Consider the following 21,209-nt stretch of genomic DNA (forward strand, 5'->3'; position numbering starts at 1 on the left):
TGTTCTTCTCCCTCCAATGTCTCCTTTCTGTTTCACCACTGTCCCTTCTCTCCATTCCTTTCATCCATTCCACTGTCCCTTTCCTTCCTCCACTCTCACTATACATACATCCATTTCATCTGTCTCAAGACCACTATATATTCCATGTTCTTTCTGGGCTCCTCTTCACTTTCTCTGTAAGTTGGTGGGCTCTCACATATCTATTAAAACCATGCCATCCATTATATGTTTATTTTCCATATTTATTTTCTTTTCCATCTTTCCAACCTACTTTTTTGTGTGAGTTTAGTATATTATATTTGTCCTTATATACATCTTTTCAAAGTGCACCTCTCTGTAAATTATGTGTGGCCTTCCGTGCTTCCTTGTCCATGTCCTATTCCTTTCGTGTGTTCCTTGTCTCTTACTTTCCTGGGATTATGGTCATTACCTTTCCGTATGTTTCTATTTCCTCCATTTCATTTCTTTCCTTATATTTTCACTTATACACTACCGTCCATGTGTGTATATTTATATTAGTTTCTGTCTCTGCATATTATGTGGTCGTGTCTTCAAGATCATACTATCTGGGTTATCTACAGGGATCCTGTGTGTCTTCAGTTGTCCGTGTCTGTGTATTTCCTGTCTGTCTTGTTTGTCTGTCTGTGTGTGTCTGTGTGTCTGTGGTCATCTGATTCCAGTTCTTCTGTGTCTCAGTCAGTTATTTCTGGTCTCAGTTGGTCTCAGTCTGTCAGTTGGCCACGTCAGGTGGGTCAGTTCTGGGGTCTCTTCCTGTCTTGTCTGTGTCTCATGTCTCTGGGATGGGGCTGTTCATTCTGTGGGATGTCTCAGTTCCACATAAGTAAGTGCTATGCCACTGGGAGTTTCAGTTCACTGTGTGTCCTGTGTGGTCCATGTGGGGCTCCATTCCACTGGGATTTCCACCATTATCCATGGGTCTCGTTGGTGCCTCTGTCTCGTGTCTCAATGTCCATGGTTTCTGGTCTCTCTGTGTATTTTCTCTGTCTCTCTCTTCTGGTCCATGTGTGTGGTTCATGTCTTCGTGTGTTCTCAGTGTGTCCATCCATTCCTCGTGTGTTGTGTCTCTGGTCCGTTATCCATTTCGTCTGTGTGTGTCTGTCTGTCTATTTGTGTCTGTGTGTCTGTGTGTCTGTCTGTGTGTCTGCCTGTCTGTCTACCTGCCTGTCTGTCTGTCCCTCTGGATGTTTGTGTGTGTGGTCTCAGTTGTGTGTCCTATCCTTGTCTCCGTGTGTTTCCTGTCTCAGTTCCATCCTTTCAAGTTGTGGGATCGTGTCTCTCTGTTCAGTGGTCCATGCCTTCTGTGTCGTTATAGTCCATGTGTTCTTGGAAGTCAGTGTTTATGGGTTGGGATGATTTCCATGTGGTCTGATCAGTGTCTCTTTGTTTCTGGGTTAGGGTTAATTGATAGATCCAATGATCTATCCAATGATCTGTGTGAGTTGTGTCGTCATTGATTGTGATCTGTGTGATCCGTTGATGTTCTAGTGGGTTGATAAAGGAATGGGTTGGTCCTGGTGGTGCCTGGAGTTCCTAGGTCAATTTTTCATGGGTGCTCAGCTGATCTTTAATTCTTGTGTGTTCGATATGAGTGGCCTAATAAAGAATAAATCTGACTCCATGGTGTTCCAGGCCTTCCGGTTCATTGATTATCAGGGGTCCAAAACACACCTACACTTTTGTTGCATCTGATTGGGTTGTGCAGTCGACAGGACCAGATGCTGCTTGCGCTGGGTGCTACAAATGCCCCTTTGAAAGCCGAATTGGTTGGGATGCAGTGTTTTAGTGCTAACTAAAAAATCATACAGTCGATCTATCTTTAGAGGCGCGCACTAAAGAGTTTAAAAAAGAACTTTTTAAACTTATTGGTCGATAATTAGAAATTTCCGTTTTATTACCCTTTGCATAAAATTGGGATACAATGTGGGCTTCTTGAAGTCACATCAGAATTCTTCACTTGTAAAAGATTATATTTATTATGTGTGTAAGTGGACGGGTTATATATAGGTGATAGTCTTTTATAATCTGTGTACCTACTTTGTCATATCCAGGTACGCTATTGTTTTTAAGAGACCCTATATGTAGTGTTAGTTCTTTGGTTGAAACAGGTTTCAAAAAATGTTTGTGATAGTGATACGATGTGCATCAGTAGTACTGTCGCGTAGTTATTTAGTTTTATGTATTTTTTTTTTTTTTTTTTTTTTTTTTAAAATAATTATTACAGAAGTCGGCCATTTGACTAAGATTTTGAAAGGGTTTTTATTGGGATCCAGGATGCAGAATCATTTATGTTTTGCTTTTTTGTTACTTGAATTTAATTTGCTTCATTTATTAAATTATAAATTTTTTCATATCATTTTATTACTAATAACAACTAGAATAATACTTGGCTTTTGCTAAATTTATAATTCTTTTTTTTTTTTTTTTTTTTTTTGTTAAATATACTATATGTAGATACTGTATATTGTTTCTATTATTTATTGAATTGTTTTTTTAATTTGTCAGGAAATAAAATGGGAATTTATAATAGAATTTGTGATCCAAGGCTTAATTTTAAAATGCGTTTTATTTTAATAAGTTTTGTTGTGAGTACATTGATCATATATGCACTTTAAGAACTATTGCTAGGCAATTCCACACCAGCCATCATTTCCACTCATTACATTGGAGCCAAGTCTCATTTTGGCTGATTAGATTTTAAATTTTAATATGATCCAAATTTGGAATATAATAGTTTCAAGAGTCTTTTTTTCTTGAGTTTTGTTACTAATTTGCAAATAGACAGGATAATGGTCAGTTGTGTTGTCGTTAATTACTGCTGAGCAAATTTCTAAATTTTCATTTTTTAAATTTTGTTGACAAATATATGATCAATGCAGGATTTAGTATCTTGTGTGACTCTAGTAAATGTATTAATAAAGGATTTAAAGCCTAGAGACATCAGAACCGATAGATAATGATTTATTTGGCATGCAAATTGTGCCAAATATTTATATTCCATATCACCAATCAAAATGGTAAAATCTTCACTTTGTAGTTCTCCTAGGAACTTTTCTATGTCCGTAACAAAACTCAGCTCAGATGTGGAGGGTGATCTGTAACCAGTTATAATGTTGTATGATATGTTATTTATTTTAAATTGAATTTCAGATCGAGTAACTTGAGATAATGGTTGTATGCAATGTATGTTTATAGCAAATTAAGTTTATTGTTTATAAAAATAAGGAGCCCATCGTTTTGGTTTAATTTACTATTAAAAGAAAGTAAGTATTGAAGCCAGGAATGTGATTGGTTCCAGAAGAATTGTTCTAGTCTCTCCCAGCAGCAAAATATCAATGCTGGAATTATAAGTCTGTAAGAATATCAAAACTTCGTCAAAGTGTTTACGAGCGCTACAGATATTAAAATGTAAGATCCCAAGAACCCTACCATTTCTAATTTGTCCAGTATTGAACTCCTCAAAATCAGCAACATTTCTGCAGCCTTTTGTACTTAAAAAAAAAAAAAAAAAAAAAAAAAAAAAAAAAAAAAACAATAAAAATATAATAATTTAATATATTTTATTAATTTAATAAAAACATAACTTTTTGCAAGTTACTACTTAGAACAGTAGTCAATTGTGTTTTTGAATCTTTGTAAAAAATGATAGGGCAATTCAAGGGAGAATGCTTCGTGTTCTAGAGATTGTAGACACAGTCGACTTTTATATATTTGCTCATTGAGCAGTTACAGCATTCTTTTTGATACTTTAGGGCAATTCTCAAGTTTATGATCTAAATTACAATAAGTACAGGATGGTCTATTTTTACAGTCTGATTCTTTATGATCGTACGCGAAACAACTTTTACATCTTGGAATTTTATTATCTTCATAGACTGGACAACGTTCCCATGATATAAATACCTTTTTGTGTTCCATAAGTCTACCAAAGAGGTCCCCAGAGCACTCTCAAAAGCAATGGTTTTTGTTGTTTTTTATTGACTTGATATATGTTATTTTCAAGTAATCACAATCCTCAATAAATTATTTTTGACGCTTTAAACAGTTGGTAACTTCCTCTTTAGTCATATTTAAACCTGAAATGATGATTTTAAATCTCGGTTTCCTCATTTGCGGGAGTTGAACTGTATATTTGTGGTCCTTTTCTTTGTCCTGTATATTTTCAGTTTCTCACATTCCTTTTCGCTGTTACATTTAATAACTACAACACCGTTTTTTGCAGTCTTTATGGAGTTAATAGACACGTTAAGTTTACCAGGGTTCACCTTTAATTGCACATCTGCTTTTGTGATCTCAGCATCCTGCGGATTTTTGGGCCTAATGAGGATGGGAGGAATATTCTTCTGTATTTGCATTAGACAGGTCAGAGGTACTAACTGGCCTGGCAACTGCATAGGTTGTTGCTCCTAACGTTTTATTTTTATCTTTAAGCATCGTAATTATATTATCTCTTTATCATTTTATTGTGTTTCTTTGTGTCGAATTATGGTTTTAGGACACCCAATTAAATCCTTCCTCTGCAACTCGTACAGAAAAACTTTAATTTCCTTTCCACAATTGGCATGCATCTTACTTCTGATGTTGTTAGCTCTGAACAGTCTCCACAGTAATATGTACTGCACGAATCACATCCAAAGACGTGGAATTTGTCCTTTTGTTTTGTTTCTTTTTGCATTTTATACAGGCGCAAATCAGTCATGTTCAACTATTTTCATTAGGAAAACTGCCGAAGAATAGGTGGCAACAACGCTCCCCGGATAGATGGAATTCACACGTTTCTATTAGTTTATTTTTGTAATAAAATCCCAACACAAATTTTACCACATTCACTACTGTCGTAATATTAGGACCGATGTAGTAATATAAAGGCATTTCCGCACTTTATTTCGTCCAAAAACTGCACATTTCAGATAATAAACAACGGGAAGATAAACAAACATCCGACCGGTGTTGCCGATACTGTGAAATTCATTCTTACTTTTTTCAATAAAAATAAAATTCATAAATTCTCTATTTTATTTTCAAAGACTATACGATAGGTTTTTTACGAGAGAAAAAATGTAATGACACTAGAGCGACCATTTTATGAAAAGAAAAACTGTCGTCGCGTCGATGGAGTTGGAAAATACTTATACTAAAATTATGTAGAGGTTGAAGTCAGTTTTACACCCTTCCTAGCACTTTTTCTTGATGTTTGTGAACTCTAATGTTAAAAACACAAAAAACAAGGCTTATTTTGGTTCCCAGGAAAACGTAGTAGTTCTGTAATCCACGGGATATTCTGGGACACCCTGTATAGGTGTCCTCCCCTAAAAAGATTAAAACCCCTCCTTAGCCAACATCAAAATAATTTTTATATTTTATTAATTAGTTTCTAGGAGAAAATAAGAATAGAGGCTCTTCTGCTGCTTACAGGCTGTCTGGCTCACATATTAGGTGGCTGTCCCAGGCCCATGATGTTTCAGTTTTACGGTTGGGGTTGGGACCTTTGGTGTTACTGACGATAAGTACTAATTCACCTGTGCAAAGGCAATGTAACATGCAGACATCCTTGGAAACACTTTTTATGTTGAGGCAGGAACATCTAGATTGTAAATGTTCAGTTTTACCGGTTGGGGGTTTGGACCTTTCAGTTATTTTTGGCAAAATGGAATGCTAATTCATACAATGCAAGGCAGCTTTGCTTTTTGCACTGGGTTTGATAAATGCAGCACGTGCTGGCAGTTGTGAGGCAGCACATCGGTGTAAGTAAGGGGTGTTACAGTGTGATAAATTAGTGGTATATTTTGATGTTCAGTTGAGAGGATATATATAGTTTAGGGAGGGCTGATTTTCTGAGCCAGTTTGTGTCCGGCGGTCATGGCATGGCACAGGTGCCCTGGGTTTTGACAGAGCCAAGGTGTGTAGAGGACCGATGTCTGGGCAAAGGAGTCTATATAAGGTGGCGTGAGTTTGATGTCATTTGACAGGATGTCGGCGGTTCATGGATGGATGGGTGGGTGTTCTTTCAATGGCTGTGTTTGGATGTTTGGAATATGGTTTCTTGTTCTGATGGGAGGATGGCAATTCAAGAGTTGGAATGGGTGGTCGGCTGACAGGTTGGTCTCCGTCCTTTGATTGTGTGATACCCATGGGACTTTCAAGGTGTCAAAGAAGGGAGGGATGTTAGGTATGATATTTGCTAAAAATCTAAGAATAGGTTTGAAGTCCCAAGCCTTCTTGTAAGGAAACTTTTTCGCAAATATCCTAGCATAAACTACGCCAAGTTGCCACTAAATGTATTATCATTTGCATTTTATCGCCGTCTAATCCGGGAAGAAGTTTATACGAACCGCAACTTTCTCGAAATAATTTAAATGAAAACATCCTAATCCGACTCTGGCCTAGGTAGTTTCGGGTAACGTCGCGAGAACGAGAATGGCTGGGTCGGGTTCGGTTGCGTTGGGCTTGGGGACCTCAATTAATTTTTGTTAGTGCGAGACCATCAAATAGAGTAGATTTAAAGTGTTTTAAGCTTGGCTTTCGAGCACTTTTGAATATTTTCTAGCTCATTGTTAGCCGTAAAGATTACGTGTGACTAGGGCATTACTTAAGGGATGATTCGCATAGTTTGATTTTTGCCAAACAGATTCAGTTGGATTTAAGTTTGGGTTTTGCTTAGACGACTTAGCCGATTGCATTTATTGTATTTATTTTATATTTTCAAATTTTTTTTTTTTTCTTTGTTTTTAAAATATTTTTTTTTTTTTTTTTTTTTTTTTTTTTTTTTAGAAGAAAAAATATATTTGGGGCAACGAATACACACGTCGGAATATCTACTAGAAGAAATCAACAGGAAAATTAAGTTAGCATGGAGTATTTATGGAGGAAACTCAATCATATTCAAATCTGGAATGTCCTCTATCTAAACAAAAAACATCCGACCAATGTGTACTACAAGTCCTTGGCCTTCTATACATGCGATATCTGGACGCCGACGGACATCATAAAGGAAACTGCAGGTCCTTTGTACTGAATGGAATGAAATATGGGAATGACCAAGGGATCGTAAAAGAATACCGTGGATACGACAATACGATAATAGATACCATCCACAGAGTGGAAATCCCTTAAATGGCAATGGGCGGGACATCTGTCAAGAAAAGAGCGGACAACAGATGTACCACAAAATTCTAGCATGTTACCCATGAGGAATTAAAAGAAGAGATCTATTAGATGGATAGTAACTTGGGAATTACCAGGATGGCTTTTGTTGCAGCCGCAATGGGCAACAATGGGCTCAGCTACACAGGGCATATCTCTGAGGGAACGATGGTGGAATCGTGGCTGAGAGTGATAGTAATTACGTGTTTCAAATTAGGGTAAAAGATGCGGTGTGAATTTATATTTTAACATAAATAAACCTAGTTTTAAAATAGAATTATTATCACGGATTTGGTATGCTATATGTATACAGATAAAAATCTTCCTCCCTAATTCAAAGTAGGTACGAAAATTTGAAACATGGCAAATGCAAACCAAATTCAGAATTTCAATGCGCGAAATAAACTCCACGTAAAATAATAAGCAACGTAATAGAGATATCAACTAAAATAGGAATAGCGATGCATGTGGACGTTAATAAGGCCAGATGTTATTTCCATTTTGCATTGGTGGGTGGTAGCTCTCTTCGTTGTGGTTTATCGGATCGGAGAAAGAGCTATTTAAAATTCGTCCGCTAGCTAGAAACTTAAACTACTTTTAGATTTAAAACTTTAGAGGTGGTAACATTTTACCTAGTTTAAGAGCTAGGGCTAAAGTGCATGCTGGAGTGCTTTATTGTTTAACGCCTGCCAGTGGGACGACGAAAAGCAAACTGACAATGAATTCTCTTAAGGGCTGCAGTCACATTATGCCACGCTAAACCTAAAGCTTGTTTCTTGTTGACGCGAATTACGAATTGCGGAAAGCGATTTGCCAAAAAATATTCGCAAAATTTGGACCTATTCCATACAGTCGCGAATTTTTAGGGACATTTTATTTTTACCTTCACTGAAGATTTAAGAAAAATCGTACACAAGGATAAACTGTTTGACTTTTTAATATAAAACAAAAAAAAACACATTTTATATTTTTTTAATACATATTTTTTTCGGGTTTCTCTTATTACAGATTCTGAACAATCCTAGAACTGTAATACGCATACGCAGAAGGAAATATAGTAACATTTATTTCCGTTGCGCATGCTGCAAGGTTCTGGAACGAAACAAATCAAGTTCAAATTTGTTTTAATGATTACAGATATGATTACGGTTGTGTGATTGGACGGAAATTAATTTACATGACTTGCCATTATTTACTAAGGCAATGAGGTGCATTTTGCTGGGACGTGGAAATGTTTAAATTCGTAAGCAAATAGGGGTTGCTTAGCCGTTCAATTCAAAGGAAATGAGGATAAAGAGATGTAGAAAGGAATTTAGGGTGCAGATTGTCTGTACCGGTTCGATAACTTGGAGTTTGCAGAAAATTGTCACTTACATATGTATGAAACCATGGCAACGCCGAGAACCCGTACCCACCGGAAATCTTTCCGGTTACTTTTGGCTTTTCTCCGGCGTAAATCTCAAAGCCGATGATGGCAGATGCATTACCATTCTGCTTAAACCCGCAGAACTGCCGAAATCTGAATATTGCGCAAATGTTGAAAACACTTTTACTTTCCCGCCCCCCAAACTTTAAATCTTTACAGAATCACTTAAGTCTTGCGAAAAATTCCCCAACCAACATACCATGATGTTCAAAATTGGACCAATAAACAGTTTCGCATTAAAATTCAACGTCTACGCCAGACAAAGACTTGATCCTCTTTATAGGTTCGCTGTAATAACTAGAAGGTGAGAATCCATATTTTGGAGCCATATTTATTCGGTAGGCAATTAATACCAAATATCAAATTACCTAATGGCTTCAATGTGAACAAACATAACCCTAAAATAAAGATCTCATAAAGCCAGCTGATTGTAAATACCACCACGCTGGCTAAACAATTTTAAAACGATTATTTAAAATATATTGCTTGGCGGTATAATCGTCATTACATCAGACGTGGCAATTATTAGCAGGCGTGCATTCACTCACTCGCATATAGTAACTCGCAACTAGAATACGCTGATAAGGTGCAGCAATGCGCGGCAGCACTATTTCGGTGTTTTGCGATATCTCTGTAATAACTCTGCCGGTCGGGCGCTGGCAATTTACAGAGACCATGGGGTGGGCGTGCTATGGCCTCGGAAGCTAATTGCGTAACTACGGGTGCCTGATTCCGAGGACCACAAAGATATGTCTGAAAAAACCGAATTATAATCTATAATCTGTGGTATTATTAACATTTTATGCCAGTTTTGGCTTGGTCGTCATTTTGCGCTTCCATCGCGTTATGGCTTCCGCGCATCTACCGCTTGTGCAGCTTTTAGGTCGTTATCGCTGTATCAATCATGTTGTCTACGACTGTGAATAAGCGCGACAATTTTACATATAGAGCTGGATTTTAACCCTCTCTTCTGTTGGGATAGAATCAGTGTTTTCTTTAATAATTCTCACAAAACATTTGGGATGATGAATACCACCTTTCTTGTATATTGAGTGGTGAAATCGCAAAACGGTTTGCAATGACCAATAGCAAAAATTTGAGGCTCAGAACTACGTTGCGCGGAATAATGTGAATTTGTTTGAGTAGCCCGCCTGGCGCGATTTAAATAATGAATTTCCACTTGGATTTGAAAATGGTATAGAATATATTATAATAAAATAAAAAAAAAAAAAAAAAAAAAAAAAAAAAACATTATTTTAAGAACAATTTCATCAGCGAAAATCTATTCTAGAGGAGTCAAAAATGCAATAACTTCAGATTCGCCCTGTATTTTAGAAAACAGCCACTAACCAGGTTGGTTTCTTTACAATGAGTGTCTACAAAAAAAAAAAATATTTTTAAATTTCTATTTTTTTTTTTTTTTTTTTTTGAGAAAAAAATGTTTGAAACTAAAACATTTAGGGTTCCACTAACTTTTACTACTTCAAAATAAATAGCTATTCCACATAAATTAGTTTTCTTTGCAGAGATACCTTAAAATAAACAACAGATATAAATTTTGTATGTCACGGCTATCATTTTTTTTTTTAAATACAAAATCGGACAATTCGTATAGATCATTACTCCAATAGGCATAAATGAAAATTCTATAGGGTATATATATTTCATGATCAAATATTCATAACATTACAATGACAAACCGTAATGGAACAAATGTACTTGAGGTCGCACCACAAATTGACCCAATAAAGGCTATCGGCCGATATAGCAGAACGTGTTACGCTCAAATAAACAGTTTCTACTGCCATTTGGCGACACGTATTTGTTTATGTCCGATTATAAATGCATAATTTGATTAATGAGGAATCGATCCGCAATTGCTCTGTACAGTTTGGACAAGTTTACATTTTGATATTGTCATTTCAAAATACCGCCAAATCTTCTAACGAAATATTATATACCAAAATTTCTAGATTTTAGAGATAAATACAGAGGTAATTCCGCGGTGCGATCGTTTATGAAGAATCGAGGTAGATCACCTTTTCTTTCAAAATTTTGATTTTGCATAATGGCACCTACTTCATCTGTCATTTTTCAATGGTACGAGTGTTGCCGCTTTTATTATGGCTTGATACACCATCTTCGTTATTTTACAAAGAGACACCGGGAATGTATTACATTTTTGATATTATTTTTCATAAAAAAAAAAAAAAATCTATTTATAAACCAAATTTATACCTATCTCTAACAGTTTTCGAGATAAAAAATAAAGAACCATTAAAATTGATAAAAAATATTTTGAATAAACATTGAGTAAAATCTAGCAAACATTTTTAAGTTGAAATTAGTGGTATAAGTTAACGAAAGTCAACATATTGATCTGTTTAAATACATGGAAGGACTATATATATATTTACATACATAGGAAGAGCACAAAAATATTTATTTCCGTTTATTATAAATTACCCAAATCTTTATTGTGTATGGGGTTTGAAAAACACCCGTAACTCGAAACGGTAACAGATAATGATGTGCGGTTTCACTATCATGTTTTTGATGAAAATTAAGCTCCAGGCACCGATATTAGTTTTGCGTCTATCTCCTATAGAAAAGAGGCGTTTCCATTTAAAAGCGTCGAATTTGACCCACCTGTACAGCCCAGAGAATCAGGCCTTAACAAACGCTACTAACCAGCACGACGCTGCTTAGACTTGTAATGTTAGAAAAATCCACTGAAGATCCAGATAGAGATATTTAAGTCTTAACCCTTAACTGGTCCGGAGTCGTTTGACAGACTACGCCAAATAATTAACTCAGTCTCAGTAGTTACTGGGACCACCAACACGATTGGCGTTCTAGCTAATCCTGCCCCTCTAGGTCAACAACTGATAGCCATATTTATACCCAAACTGGATTAGTTTTTTAGAAGTTCTGGAACACTTTACTGAAGCCGTAGTCTCACATACGACGCCGGACCGTTTGTGTAAAATTTTATGTATGACAAATTTTGTAAAATATGACCGGGTCTTCGAAAAGTGCGTTTAGGAGACTCTAGTTATGAGGAAACTCTATAAAAATAATATGATGAGGACTGTGACAGTGACAATATGACAATCTGCCAGACAAATGCGTTTGACAATGTCAAATATTCCACGAGAAATACGCTTTACAATTGGTAGAATACTTGCAATTCCTGTACAACCAGAAGACGCCTACGGAGATATATTTTTTATCCTAGAGTTCTTATACTAGTCAAAGACAATGTTATATCCTAGTTAATTATTTTTAATGCCTAGAATGTACGAATCCATTGTGTAAAACATGTTCAGGAAATCAATGAAATTTGCCTTATGCTGTAACTACAAAATTTCTCCTTTAACTCCAGTTTTATAACTTATTTTTTACATAATAATTATTATAGGTTTTTATTTTTGACTTAAAGTAAAAACCTATATTGTTTTTTTTTCCAAATTTATATGTATGGTATTTTACTTTGTACTATATTTTCTGAAAGTTTATATTAATTGAACCCATTTTGTCTAGATTAGTTTAATAATATATAATATAATATACAATGAAATAAAAATTTGTTATTTTAGTTTTTTATTGTGTTTTAACTTTTAGAGCGTAGTCTAGACTACGCCGGACCATTTATGATACATATCTATTACCGGGCCGGTTAAGGGTTAAAGACCCTCTACACCCCTCTACACAGCATTTTTTCGAAATACTTTTGGAGAAAAAACTCAATGTCTTTCTTATGTTGCGGAGCATCTTGGCTTGTCTCGGTCGCAAACTCCGAAACACAACGAAATACACCGAGACAAGCCGTGATTGATTGTTTGTTTTTTATTTTTTTGGATTTTCCTCCGGAAATGTTTCGATCAGTTGCGACATATGTTCTTCGTATTACTTCGCGAAGTAATCAAGGTCAAACTTTGTGGTGGCTTCAGAAAAAATAACTAAACAGGGGTAAATAAATATCATTAATTTGTATGTAATAGTACTATATTAAACTGATATGAAAAAACGAAAACATTGCATTCCTTTAAGGTGACACAAAAATATTTAGTTTTAATCATTATCTAATATTTTTTAATTACAATATTTTCAATATTTTCCGTAAAATGTCAAGAAAAATATAAATTTCAACTTTCTTTTGCAGCAATAAAAAACCTCATGGCCGTGTTCCTGGGGTCGAACTATAATACTACCAATTATAAAAATATTTGCACTTATTTCTAGGACCGATGTATGTATATATTAGCGATGGGAACTATCGAATGAATTAGACTATCAGAATGGTTACTGAATGAATGATTTCAACTATCGAATGGTTTCATTCGAATAAAATCATTCATTCATTTGTACTACTAACTAAAGCATATGTGACAAACTCGCCGTGCGACTAAATGGTTATCGTTAAGCCACGATTATCGAATGCTTTAGATAAATGAAATTTAGTATTCGTTTTGATTTTTGTCTGCGTCAGTGCATTATTAGTTCTTCAGAATTTTTTATAACTTGCCTTCTAAATACTGTGCTATTTTGCGTTTATTAAAATGTTTAAAATACTGAAAGTAGTAATTTTTTAAATTGACGATTGTGTACGTTTGCAGGTGGTCAAAATTTTCCGAAATTTGTGTGATTTTCCGATCTTTCAATTATTTAATTTTATACGGTATATGGTCTATTTTTTTAATGGGAAATTTTGAGAAGTAACAATTTTTAAGAGAGATGAGGTGAACTTACAATTAATTTAAAAATACATATACATTTGTATTTTAGATGTTTGATAATATGAATTAGTTGAACTTAATAATCATATTTAAGTAATGTGGTTAAGTAAATGTTTATCGAACTCAAATTTTGGGATGATAAAATTAAATTGATTGATTAAAGTTTACACGTGCCAATTTAAAAAAGTTAACGATATTTGTATTTTGTTTATGCTAATTCTCTTACATGTAGATTTTTGCGAAGAAATATTTCATTTATTTTTTAAAGTAAATGCCAGTAAAACCAAATACTATTTTTAAATACTAATACAAAAGTAATAAAAGGTAATAAACATATATAATTTTGATTACTAATTTTGTTTATATTTTTTCTTCTATTACACTGCATGTAGAAAAATTAATAAATGTTTATATTTTCATGATTTTAAAATTTGTTGTTAATATAACAATTTAGTTCTGTAATTATTATTATTTAATAAACCAACGTTGCCAAAAAATTTAGGAACTATATTATTTTTTAAATAGGATTAATACTTAAACTAATTTTGACTTCTAATTTGTTGTTTATATTTTGCTACTTAAAAAAAAATGTTTATATTAAATGATTTTAAATTTTGCTGTTAATAGGTATAACAAATTATTACTGATTATTATTATTTATTAAACCAGTTTTGGCAAAACAGTAAAAATCATTTTCCTACATCCAAAATAAAAAGTATTATTGCAGTGTAACAACAGAATGACATTAATAAAAAAAATGCAAAATATAGTCATACCACAGGTCATACTATCCCTAACTAACTATAATACCCAAGAATAATATTCTTTGCTAATACGAACTAATACGAATATACGGCAACAGCGCCATTCATAATGTATTTTCTGTGTAAATACTAGCACCTCAATAAAAAAAATAATGTGTCCTTGTCTTTATCTTTATCGTGACTCAAAATCCAAAGATGCCTTTTTCATACCATTGCCACCGAACGCCGACCGCTGTCGGGTTTCTTGAAAAGAAACCTACGTCGCCGGGCGACAACTAAATCCAGTTTATATTTTATTATAATCCATCCTGACGAATAAATGAATTTTACAAATGAATGAATTTTTTAAATGAATGGTTTTTGCCGCCGAATTAATATATTTCCAGGCAGATGACGCATCTATTCGATATTTTTACTCGAATAGTTTTCGACGAATGTTTTCTTACTATCTAATTATTCGAATGAATTGCAACTATCGAAATGTTTCGATAGTATTCATTAAATGATTCCCAGTACTAGTATATATAGTAGTTTAAGGTAGAACAAAGAGCGTTTTTTTCTTAAGGATTTAACTTTAAGATAATCACATTAGTTAATGGAGATAGTGTAATTTATCGCTACTTTAAATACAAACTTGAGAGAAGGAAAGTTAGCAATTAAATCTGTTTGATAAACTTCGAATTTTAATGGCGCTAAGTGAGTAAATTGCAGTCGGAAAACGTTCATTTCGAGAGTATGTTTCTCCCTAGTGGCCAACAAAGGGATAAGTATTTAATTATATAAAATTTTTTTTTTTTTTTTTTTTTTTTTTTTTTTTTTTTACAATTTTCAATTTTATTCCAGATTGCCTATTATATCAAAATATTAAATACTACTACTACTGCTATTACTCGCTGACGAGTATTTGAAGATGGTTACGCATCAAATTATGATTTTAAAGGCGTTTACTTTCTTCATGAAGCTTTTCTGTGACTGACAATCCCGATACGTGATATGTTATCTCTCTTCCGCACTTACCTTGATGCCTGTTTATTTTTTGGTTGTTAACAACTGAGTTTACAATTCTTCTGCATTGCGTTCTATTGTACGCTGCTTCTCCACCGATTCTGCATACTTGTTCATATATCTTAAGCGGAATTTGGTAATCATGATTTCAGCGCTCTCGCAGTTAGTTTTCAAGGACCGATACGTTTGAGACATGGTGGTTCAATTTGATTATTAACAACTGTCTAAGGTGTCTCTATTGCAACATATTTAAGCTTGATTTTCATGCATCCGTTGTCCGGCGATACATTGATACGATATTAATTTTATTGGTAGAATTTAAAAACTTTGATTGGTTGAAAATAACGCCCAGTTTTAAATTTATTGCATTTCATGCCTCCGTTTTGTCGGATATACGTTCGTGTCATTTTATATTTTCGTATTCATAACGATTTTTTGCTATTTTACTTCTATTTTTATTTAAAGGTTAGATTAAATTTGTCAAAAAAGTGTCAAAACGCCCGTTATCGTAGCGAACGGGTACGTTGACGGGTTGAAGTAAAATATTTACCGATAAAAAGTGGCGCGAAAAAGCTATGACCAATCAGAGCACCGTCGGACCAACGTATCAACGTATAACGGATATGCAAAGAAAATCAAAAATAATCCGTCCATGTGCCGGCGGCACGGCATGCGGCACCCAGGTTCCGCTTCCATATAACATTATTGATATTGTTATCTGTACATTGCATGTTCCGTTTTTGTGCATTGCTCAAGTCATGATTGGCGAAAAACTGTGTCTTTTAATTTCACAAAAGAAAGAGCTCTTGAGGGGCTGCTAATTCTGTGCTGTATTTCAGAGTCGATTTTAGCCTTTTCCGAAATTTAAGTGCCGAGGTAACTGAATTCCGCTACATACTCCAATAGTCCTCCAATTTTTATAGCATACGATTTTTATTCTATCGATGTTGAGCCTAAGGCCCAAAACTTCGTATGTCCAGGTAGCATATATGTTCAGCATTTCGTGTAATTGCTGTAACGTTTTTGCAGCTAGAGCGCAGTTATCAGCGTACTGAAGTTATGTGATAAATTAGCGCACGTGTGTTTTTGCCCTAAGTCTTATTATGTTAAACAGACCGCCATCGTATCTGTATCTAATGACCATTCCTCTTTCCTGCAGTTTGGTGTCCACTATAATAAAGAACTCGACCTGAATATGTTGAATAGGAGAGGTGCTAAGACAAATCCCTGCCTAACCCCTGTATTTGTCAGGAAGGGATCGCCCATATGACACTCTTGACTTGTTGTTATGGAGGTTTTTACACACACTGTAAGAAATTTGATGGGTACTCCTAACTTTTGCATAATTGCCCAAAGTGACCCTCTGTTTACAGAGTCCAAAAGGCTTTTGTTAGATCCAATCAATACAACATAAAATTTACTCTGCTGCTCGCTACTTTCTGTTAGTTGGCTGACGGAGAATACAGAATTGACGTTGCCGCGGTTGGTACGAAAGCCCGTTTGTGATTTCGGAAGAATGTTTTCTGTTTGTGGGTGCAGGCGGTTTGACATAGTTTTTGCAAAACTTTCCTCCGATAGACAGTAGTAAAATTCCCCGGTAGTTTCCGCAATCTGGTGTACTTCCCTTATTTTTAAATATATTCACTATCCGCTTTCCCATATGACGTCAAAGTGAATCAGTAAAATATAAAGAAATATAAAAAATTACGGAAATATCTTACATACATTTATTTTTTTACATAAGGGAGTAGAAAGTTTCAGGTAATTTGTCAAGTTAACAGTTCACATGCTCATATAGGGAGGTAGATGCCAATTTTCTGCTCTACGTAATCTAATTGATTTGGCGAGAAACTTAGTAATTAAAGTTAATAATTGAATGCGGTTTGACAAACTTCGGAATTTAGTACATACTGAAAACGGTATGAATTGCTGTAATCTGTGTAATTCTCTATAAAATTATACAAAACTTCGTTTTAAAACTATTTTGAACTGCAAAAAATATTGTTTGAACTTAATTATTAACAAAATGGGGGAGGGGGGGGATAAATCCTGGGGAGAAATAAAAAATAGAGTATTTGTCACATCATCAGTATATACTCGTATTAACATTCATACATGTGGTAACAATTTAATAATAAATATAAAAAAAAAAAAAAAAAAAAAAAATAATTTTTTGGTTTTTAATTTTTGAAATTTCAAGTTATCTGTCATATTGTCAGGACTTTTATTCAAATCTTTTGTTGTAGGATCTATAAGATTATAATGAAATTATAATATGAATAAAACGAATTAACGAGCGCTATTGATTGGTTAATGTCTTTGCTATTCTAGCAATAATAGTGAAGCAGAAAATAAAATATATTTTATATTTTTTAAATGTTGTGAATGAGATAATTTTCAAATTGTTTCTCTTGTTACAGGTTTCCTGGGTGCGTCATAGAGACATACACCTTCTTACAGTAGGTAGATATACGTACACGTCTGATCAACGTTTCGAAGCTATCCACACTCCTCACACTGAAGAATGGACTCTCAGAATACGATACCCACAGAAGAAAGATTCTGGTATATACGAATGTCAAATAAGCACCACTCCACCCGTTGGTTGCCTGTATTTTTTGACGATAGTCGGTAAGTATTAATTATTTCAATTACTTATTGGTATTAATCAATAATTTAAGTTTGTATTATGAAAAAAGTACTTTTTAAAAATAAATACACCTACCCGACCTTTGGATGTCAAGACTACTGGAAATAATTATAGTCTATTCAACGAGAGACTTGACATATGTCTGCCATTTTAATTCTAGATAAATTGTAATTTTCTACCTGATTTTTTCGGATGTCGAAATCTTCCCTAACTTGTTGGACTTTATATGTATAATGACCTATTGACTTCGCCAGTGTGTTTACTTACATCGCATATTAACATATTTGTGCATCCGTGTTTTTCACATAGAAACATGATGGCATATTCTAGATATTCACCTATCCAAACCTACATCTGGTCTTAGGTTGATTCACTTTGATGATCGGGGGAAACCAGTTTGTACAGGGTGTCCCATTTTAGTTGAAATCACACGGATGCGGTTTGCACAAACCTGTTCAAGTTTTTTGTCAAACGGAAGATGCTATCAACAAAATTTTCATATCCGCCGTTTCTGTCTTTGTCGCGAAAAATTGGTTTGGTTAGGGCAGCTCCCTTAGCTTCGTTACTGTGAAAGATATCTAGAAGGTAAAAACTGATTCTTGTAGAACTTTTACGTAGAATACACACACATAGGTTTAGTCTATTTTTCTCGCTGCTTTTCTACAAAAAAAAAAATATTTTGAAAAATTATGAACTAAAGTTATGTTTCTTCAAATGACACCCTGTATATTTATAAGGCATAATGACCGTCTTGTATAAAGCTTCTTAAAATATATAACACTTATATTTAATTTTCACTATTAATGCAATATGTCAAAGATATAATTTTCTTTATTAGTATCACAGATTAGGATATGAGACTATATGTATACAGAATCAGAGATCTTAAGTCCCCTAATTCTTGGTAACGATAATATAGATACGATGAGCAAACTATGTAAAATTTTCTGTGGCGCAAAAAATAAACTGGAGTTTAAACTAACGTAAATAACTGGGCCCGAAATCTGTAACTTAGAAAACGCTAAGCGCTTTTACACGCTCAGCGTATATGACGTTATTTTTTGCTGAGCGCGCACTTAACTACCGATTTGGGTATTCTCGTCTGACGCGCTTATCGTCTTTACTGATTGCGCTAAGCGCTTTGAAAACGGTTGCCTTAAAGGATCTTTTTGCTTGTCGAACTGTCAGTGAAAATCGAAAAAAATTGTTGATTTCGTGCGTTTATCTGCTCTTTAGTGAAAACTACTACTTGTTCTATAAATTCCTAAAGTAATCGACAAATTACAAGTTGGTAGCTATAAATATTGTTCAAAACATCAAAAATGCTGAGAATGGTCTTCAACATTTCCCTCGTCTAATAAGAATAAATGACATATCCATTGAAAAATAGGTTGACATAACTCCAAAAAGGTGTTATAAAATTCACGTAACCATTGACATTTTTTCATTGTTTTAGTCACATTTGACTATTAGATACCTGCGAAATTACAATGCTGTCAATATGTGCTCAACGCGTATCCAGAAAACGATTCGCACAGCAACGAGAATACCAAAATTGACTGCTTGACGTTCCGCTTATCGCATACTTTCGCTCACCGCTTTGAAAGCGTAACGTTTTTTTTATTTTTTTTTACAGAATTCGGGCCCTGGGCCGGTCAAGCACTGTGTACAAAATTTTAGGCCATAAGTGGGCGTGGTATGTACGCAAACTATAGCAAGAACCCCTAAACACACACAGAGAGAGTCGGAGAACGGAAAAATCCTGGGATCAGGGCGGCTATTGTTTGGCCTCATGTGTCCCAGTTCATTTGATTTGGGAAATAGTCATTTAACAAAATTCTAATATTTTCAAACTTGTGAGGGGGAATTTCATCTTGCTGAAAGTGTATTTCACGTAAGTTACCTAAAGGAATATCTAAATGTTCCGGTACGATAGCTTCCAAGATTTACAAATAGCGGTAGTATGTTAAGTTTTCATGATATACATAGGTACATATAAAGAATTTATTAGTGGCTCCCAAAATAAAACAAGAGACAGATAGCAGTATACTTTCAATTCTTTAGCTTCTTTTATTATCAATAAAATTAAATATAATTAATAATATCATTAAAAAAATTATCATTAAAAAATAAAAATGATTTTTTAATGAAAATATTTAAATATTACAGTAAGAGTGATATATATTTTTGAGGAGCTTATGACAAGCCAAATCATATAATTCATAAATATGCAGGGTTCCATTTAAGAAAACATAACTTTTTTATTCATTACTTTTGTACGCCACTCTATTTAAATCTAAAAATTTCTACAATAAATTCTAAAAATTTCTACAATAAACAGTTTTCGTCTTCTCGAGACTTTTCACATTAACAGAGATACGGGTATCCCAAATTGCAAAATTTTCAAACAAAACCTCTACGAAAATTTTGTTAACAGTATCTTCCGTTTGACAAATAAATGGGACCGGTTGGTGCAAACCGCACCCTTCTATCTTGACTAATAACGGAGATACCGTATGATTTCAACTAAAATGGGACAACCTGTACATGTTTGTGGTGCACTGGGCTGATACTAAAAATAAATTGAAACTACACACATATTAAATTATATTTCTCTTTGAAACTTTTTAATATCCTTTTTAAAATTGTTATTTTATTTTTTTTCAAAAAATTTAAATTCTGGGCATAAAACTATGCAATTTAGTTATAGAATTTTTTAAGAACTTTAATATAAGTGGAATAAAAAAAAATAAATGTGGAATATTGCATAAAGTTGGACAATTGACGTTTAAAACTACAAAAAATTTGCATATCTATGTCTAAAATTGTTAGTCCTTTAATACTTTCTACATTAGCATAATAAAAGATCTAAGCAATTTAAATATTTTTAATTCCTGCATAGGTAAGTTTCATAGAGAGCAATTTTATATTACGGTTTTATAAAATTCTTCCCTTTAATCCTATTTGTATTTAAATGTGGTTGGTATTTAAAAAATTTAAATAAACGTTAAGTTTAGTTAAATTTAATTTTTGTGAAGAAATTATTTTCTTTAAATATTGTTTATAGTTTTTTTTATTTACGTTGAGAACAAATGTTATATCAGTTCCTTAATTTACTAAAAAATATATTTCTAAAAATAAGGTATAATAATTATTATTTAATACCAAATATATCAGACTATTACCGTTAACTGAAAGAATTGGAAAGATACCCAACCTAATGGACAAATTCGAGACAAGGCTGATTTGATTTCCCCTTACGTCTGAAGTGCTGTACAGTGGAAACACCAATCCTCCTGCGGTCAATGCATAAAACACTTATATTCTCTAATTCGGCCAGCGAAGGCATATCAAAGACAGTGTAGAACTGAAAGCGACAGTATTGCCATATTAAAATGTAAATTACTCTAATAAGTTTGATCTTTGCATGAAAAATCCGCGTTTTTGTATTGAAAATTTATTCG

The 21,209-nt window shown here is 33.9% G+C and overlaps 1 protein-coding gene across 1 annotated transcript in view; it reads left to right on the plus strand.

Annotated features, from left to right (window-relative positions):
• Window positions 1-7,260: 7,260 nt before the first annotated feature.
• Window positions 7,261-21,209, plus strand: part of LOC115880510 (zwei Ig domain protein zig-8-like) — an 81,465-nt gene continuing 67,516 nt past the window's right edge. The window contains exons 1-2 of the mRNA XM_030897730.1: window positions 7,261-7,356; window positions 17,486-17,726. Of these exons, the coding sequence (XP_030753590.1) occupies window positions 7,261-7,356; window positions 17,486-17,726 (337 nt within the window). The remainder of the gene's footprint in view (window positions 7,357-17,485; window positions 17,727-21,209) is intronic.

The sequence above is a fragment of the Sitophilus oryzae genome, unplaced genomic scaffold (assembly GCF_002938485.1).
Source record: "Sitophilus oryzae breed Bouriz unplaced genomic scaffold, Soryzae_2.0 scaffold_1625_pilon_pilon, whole genome shotgun sequence".
NCBI lineage: Eukaryota > Metazoa > Arthropoda > Insecta > Coleoptera > Curculionidae > Sitophilus > Sitophilus oryzae.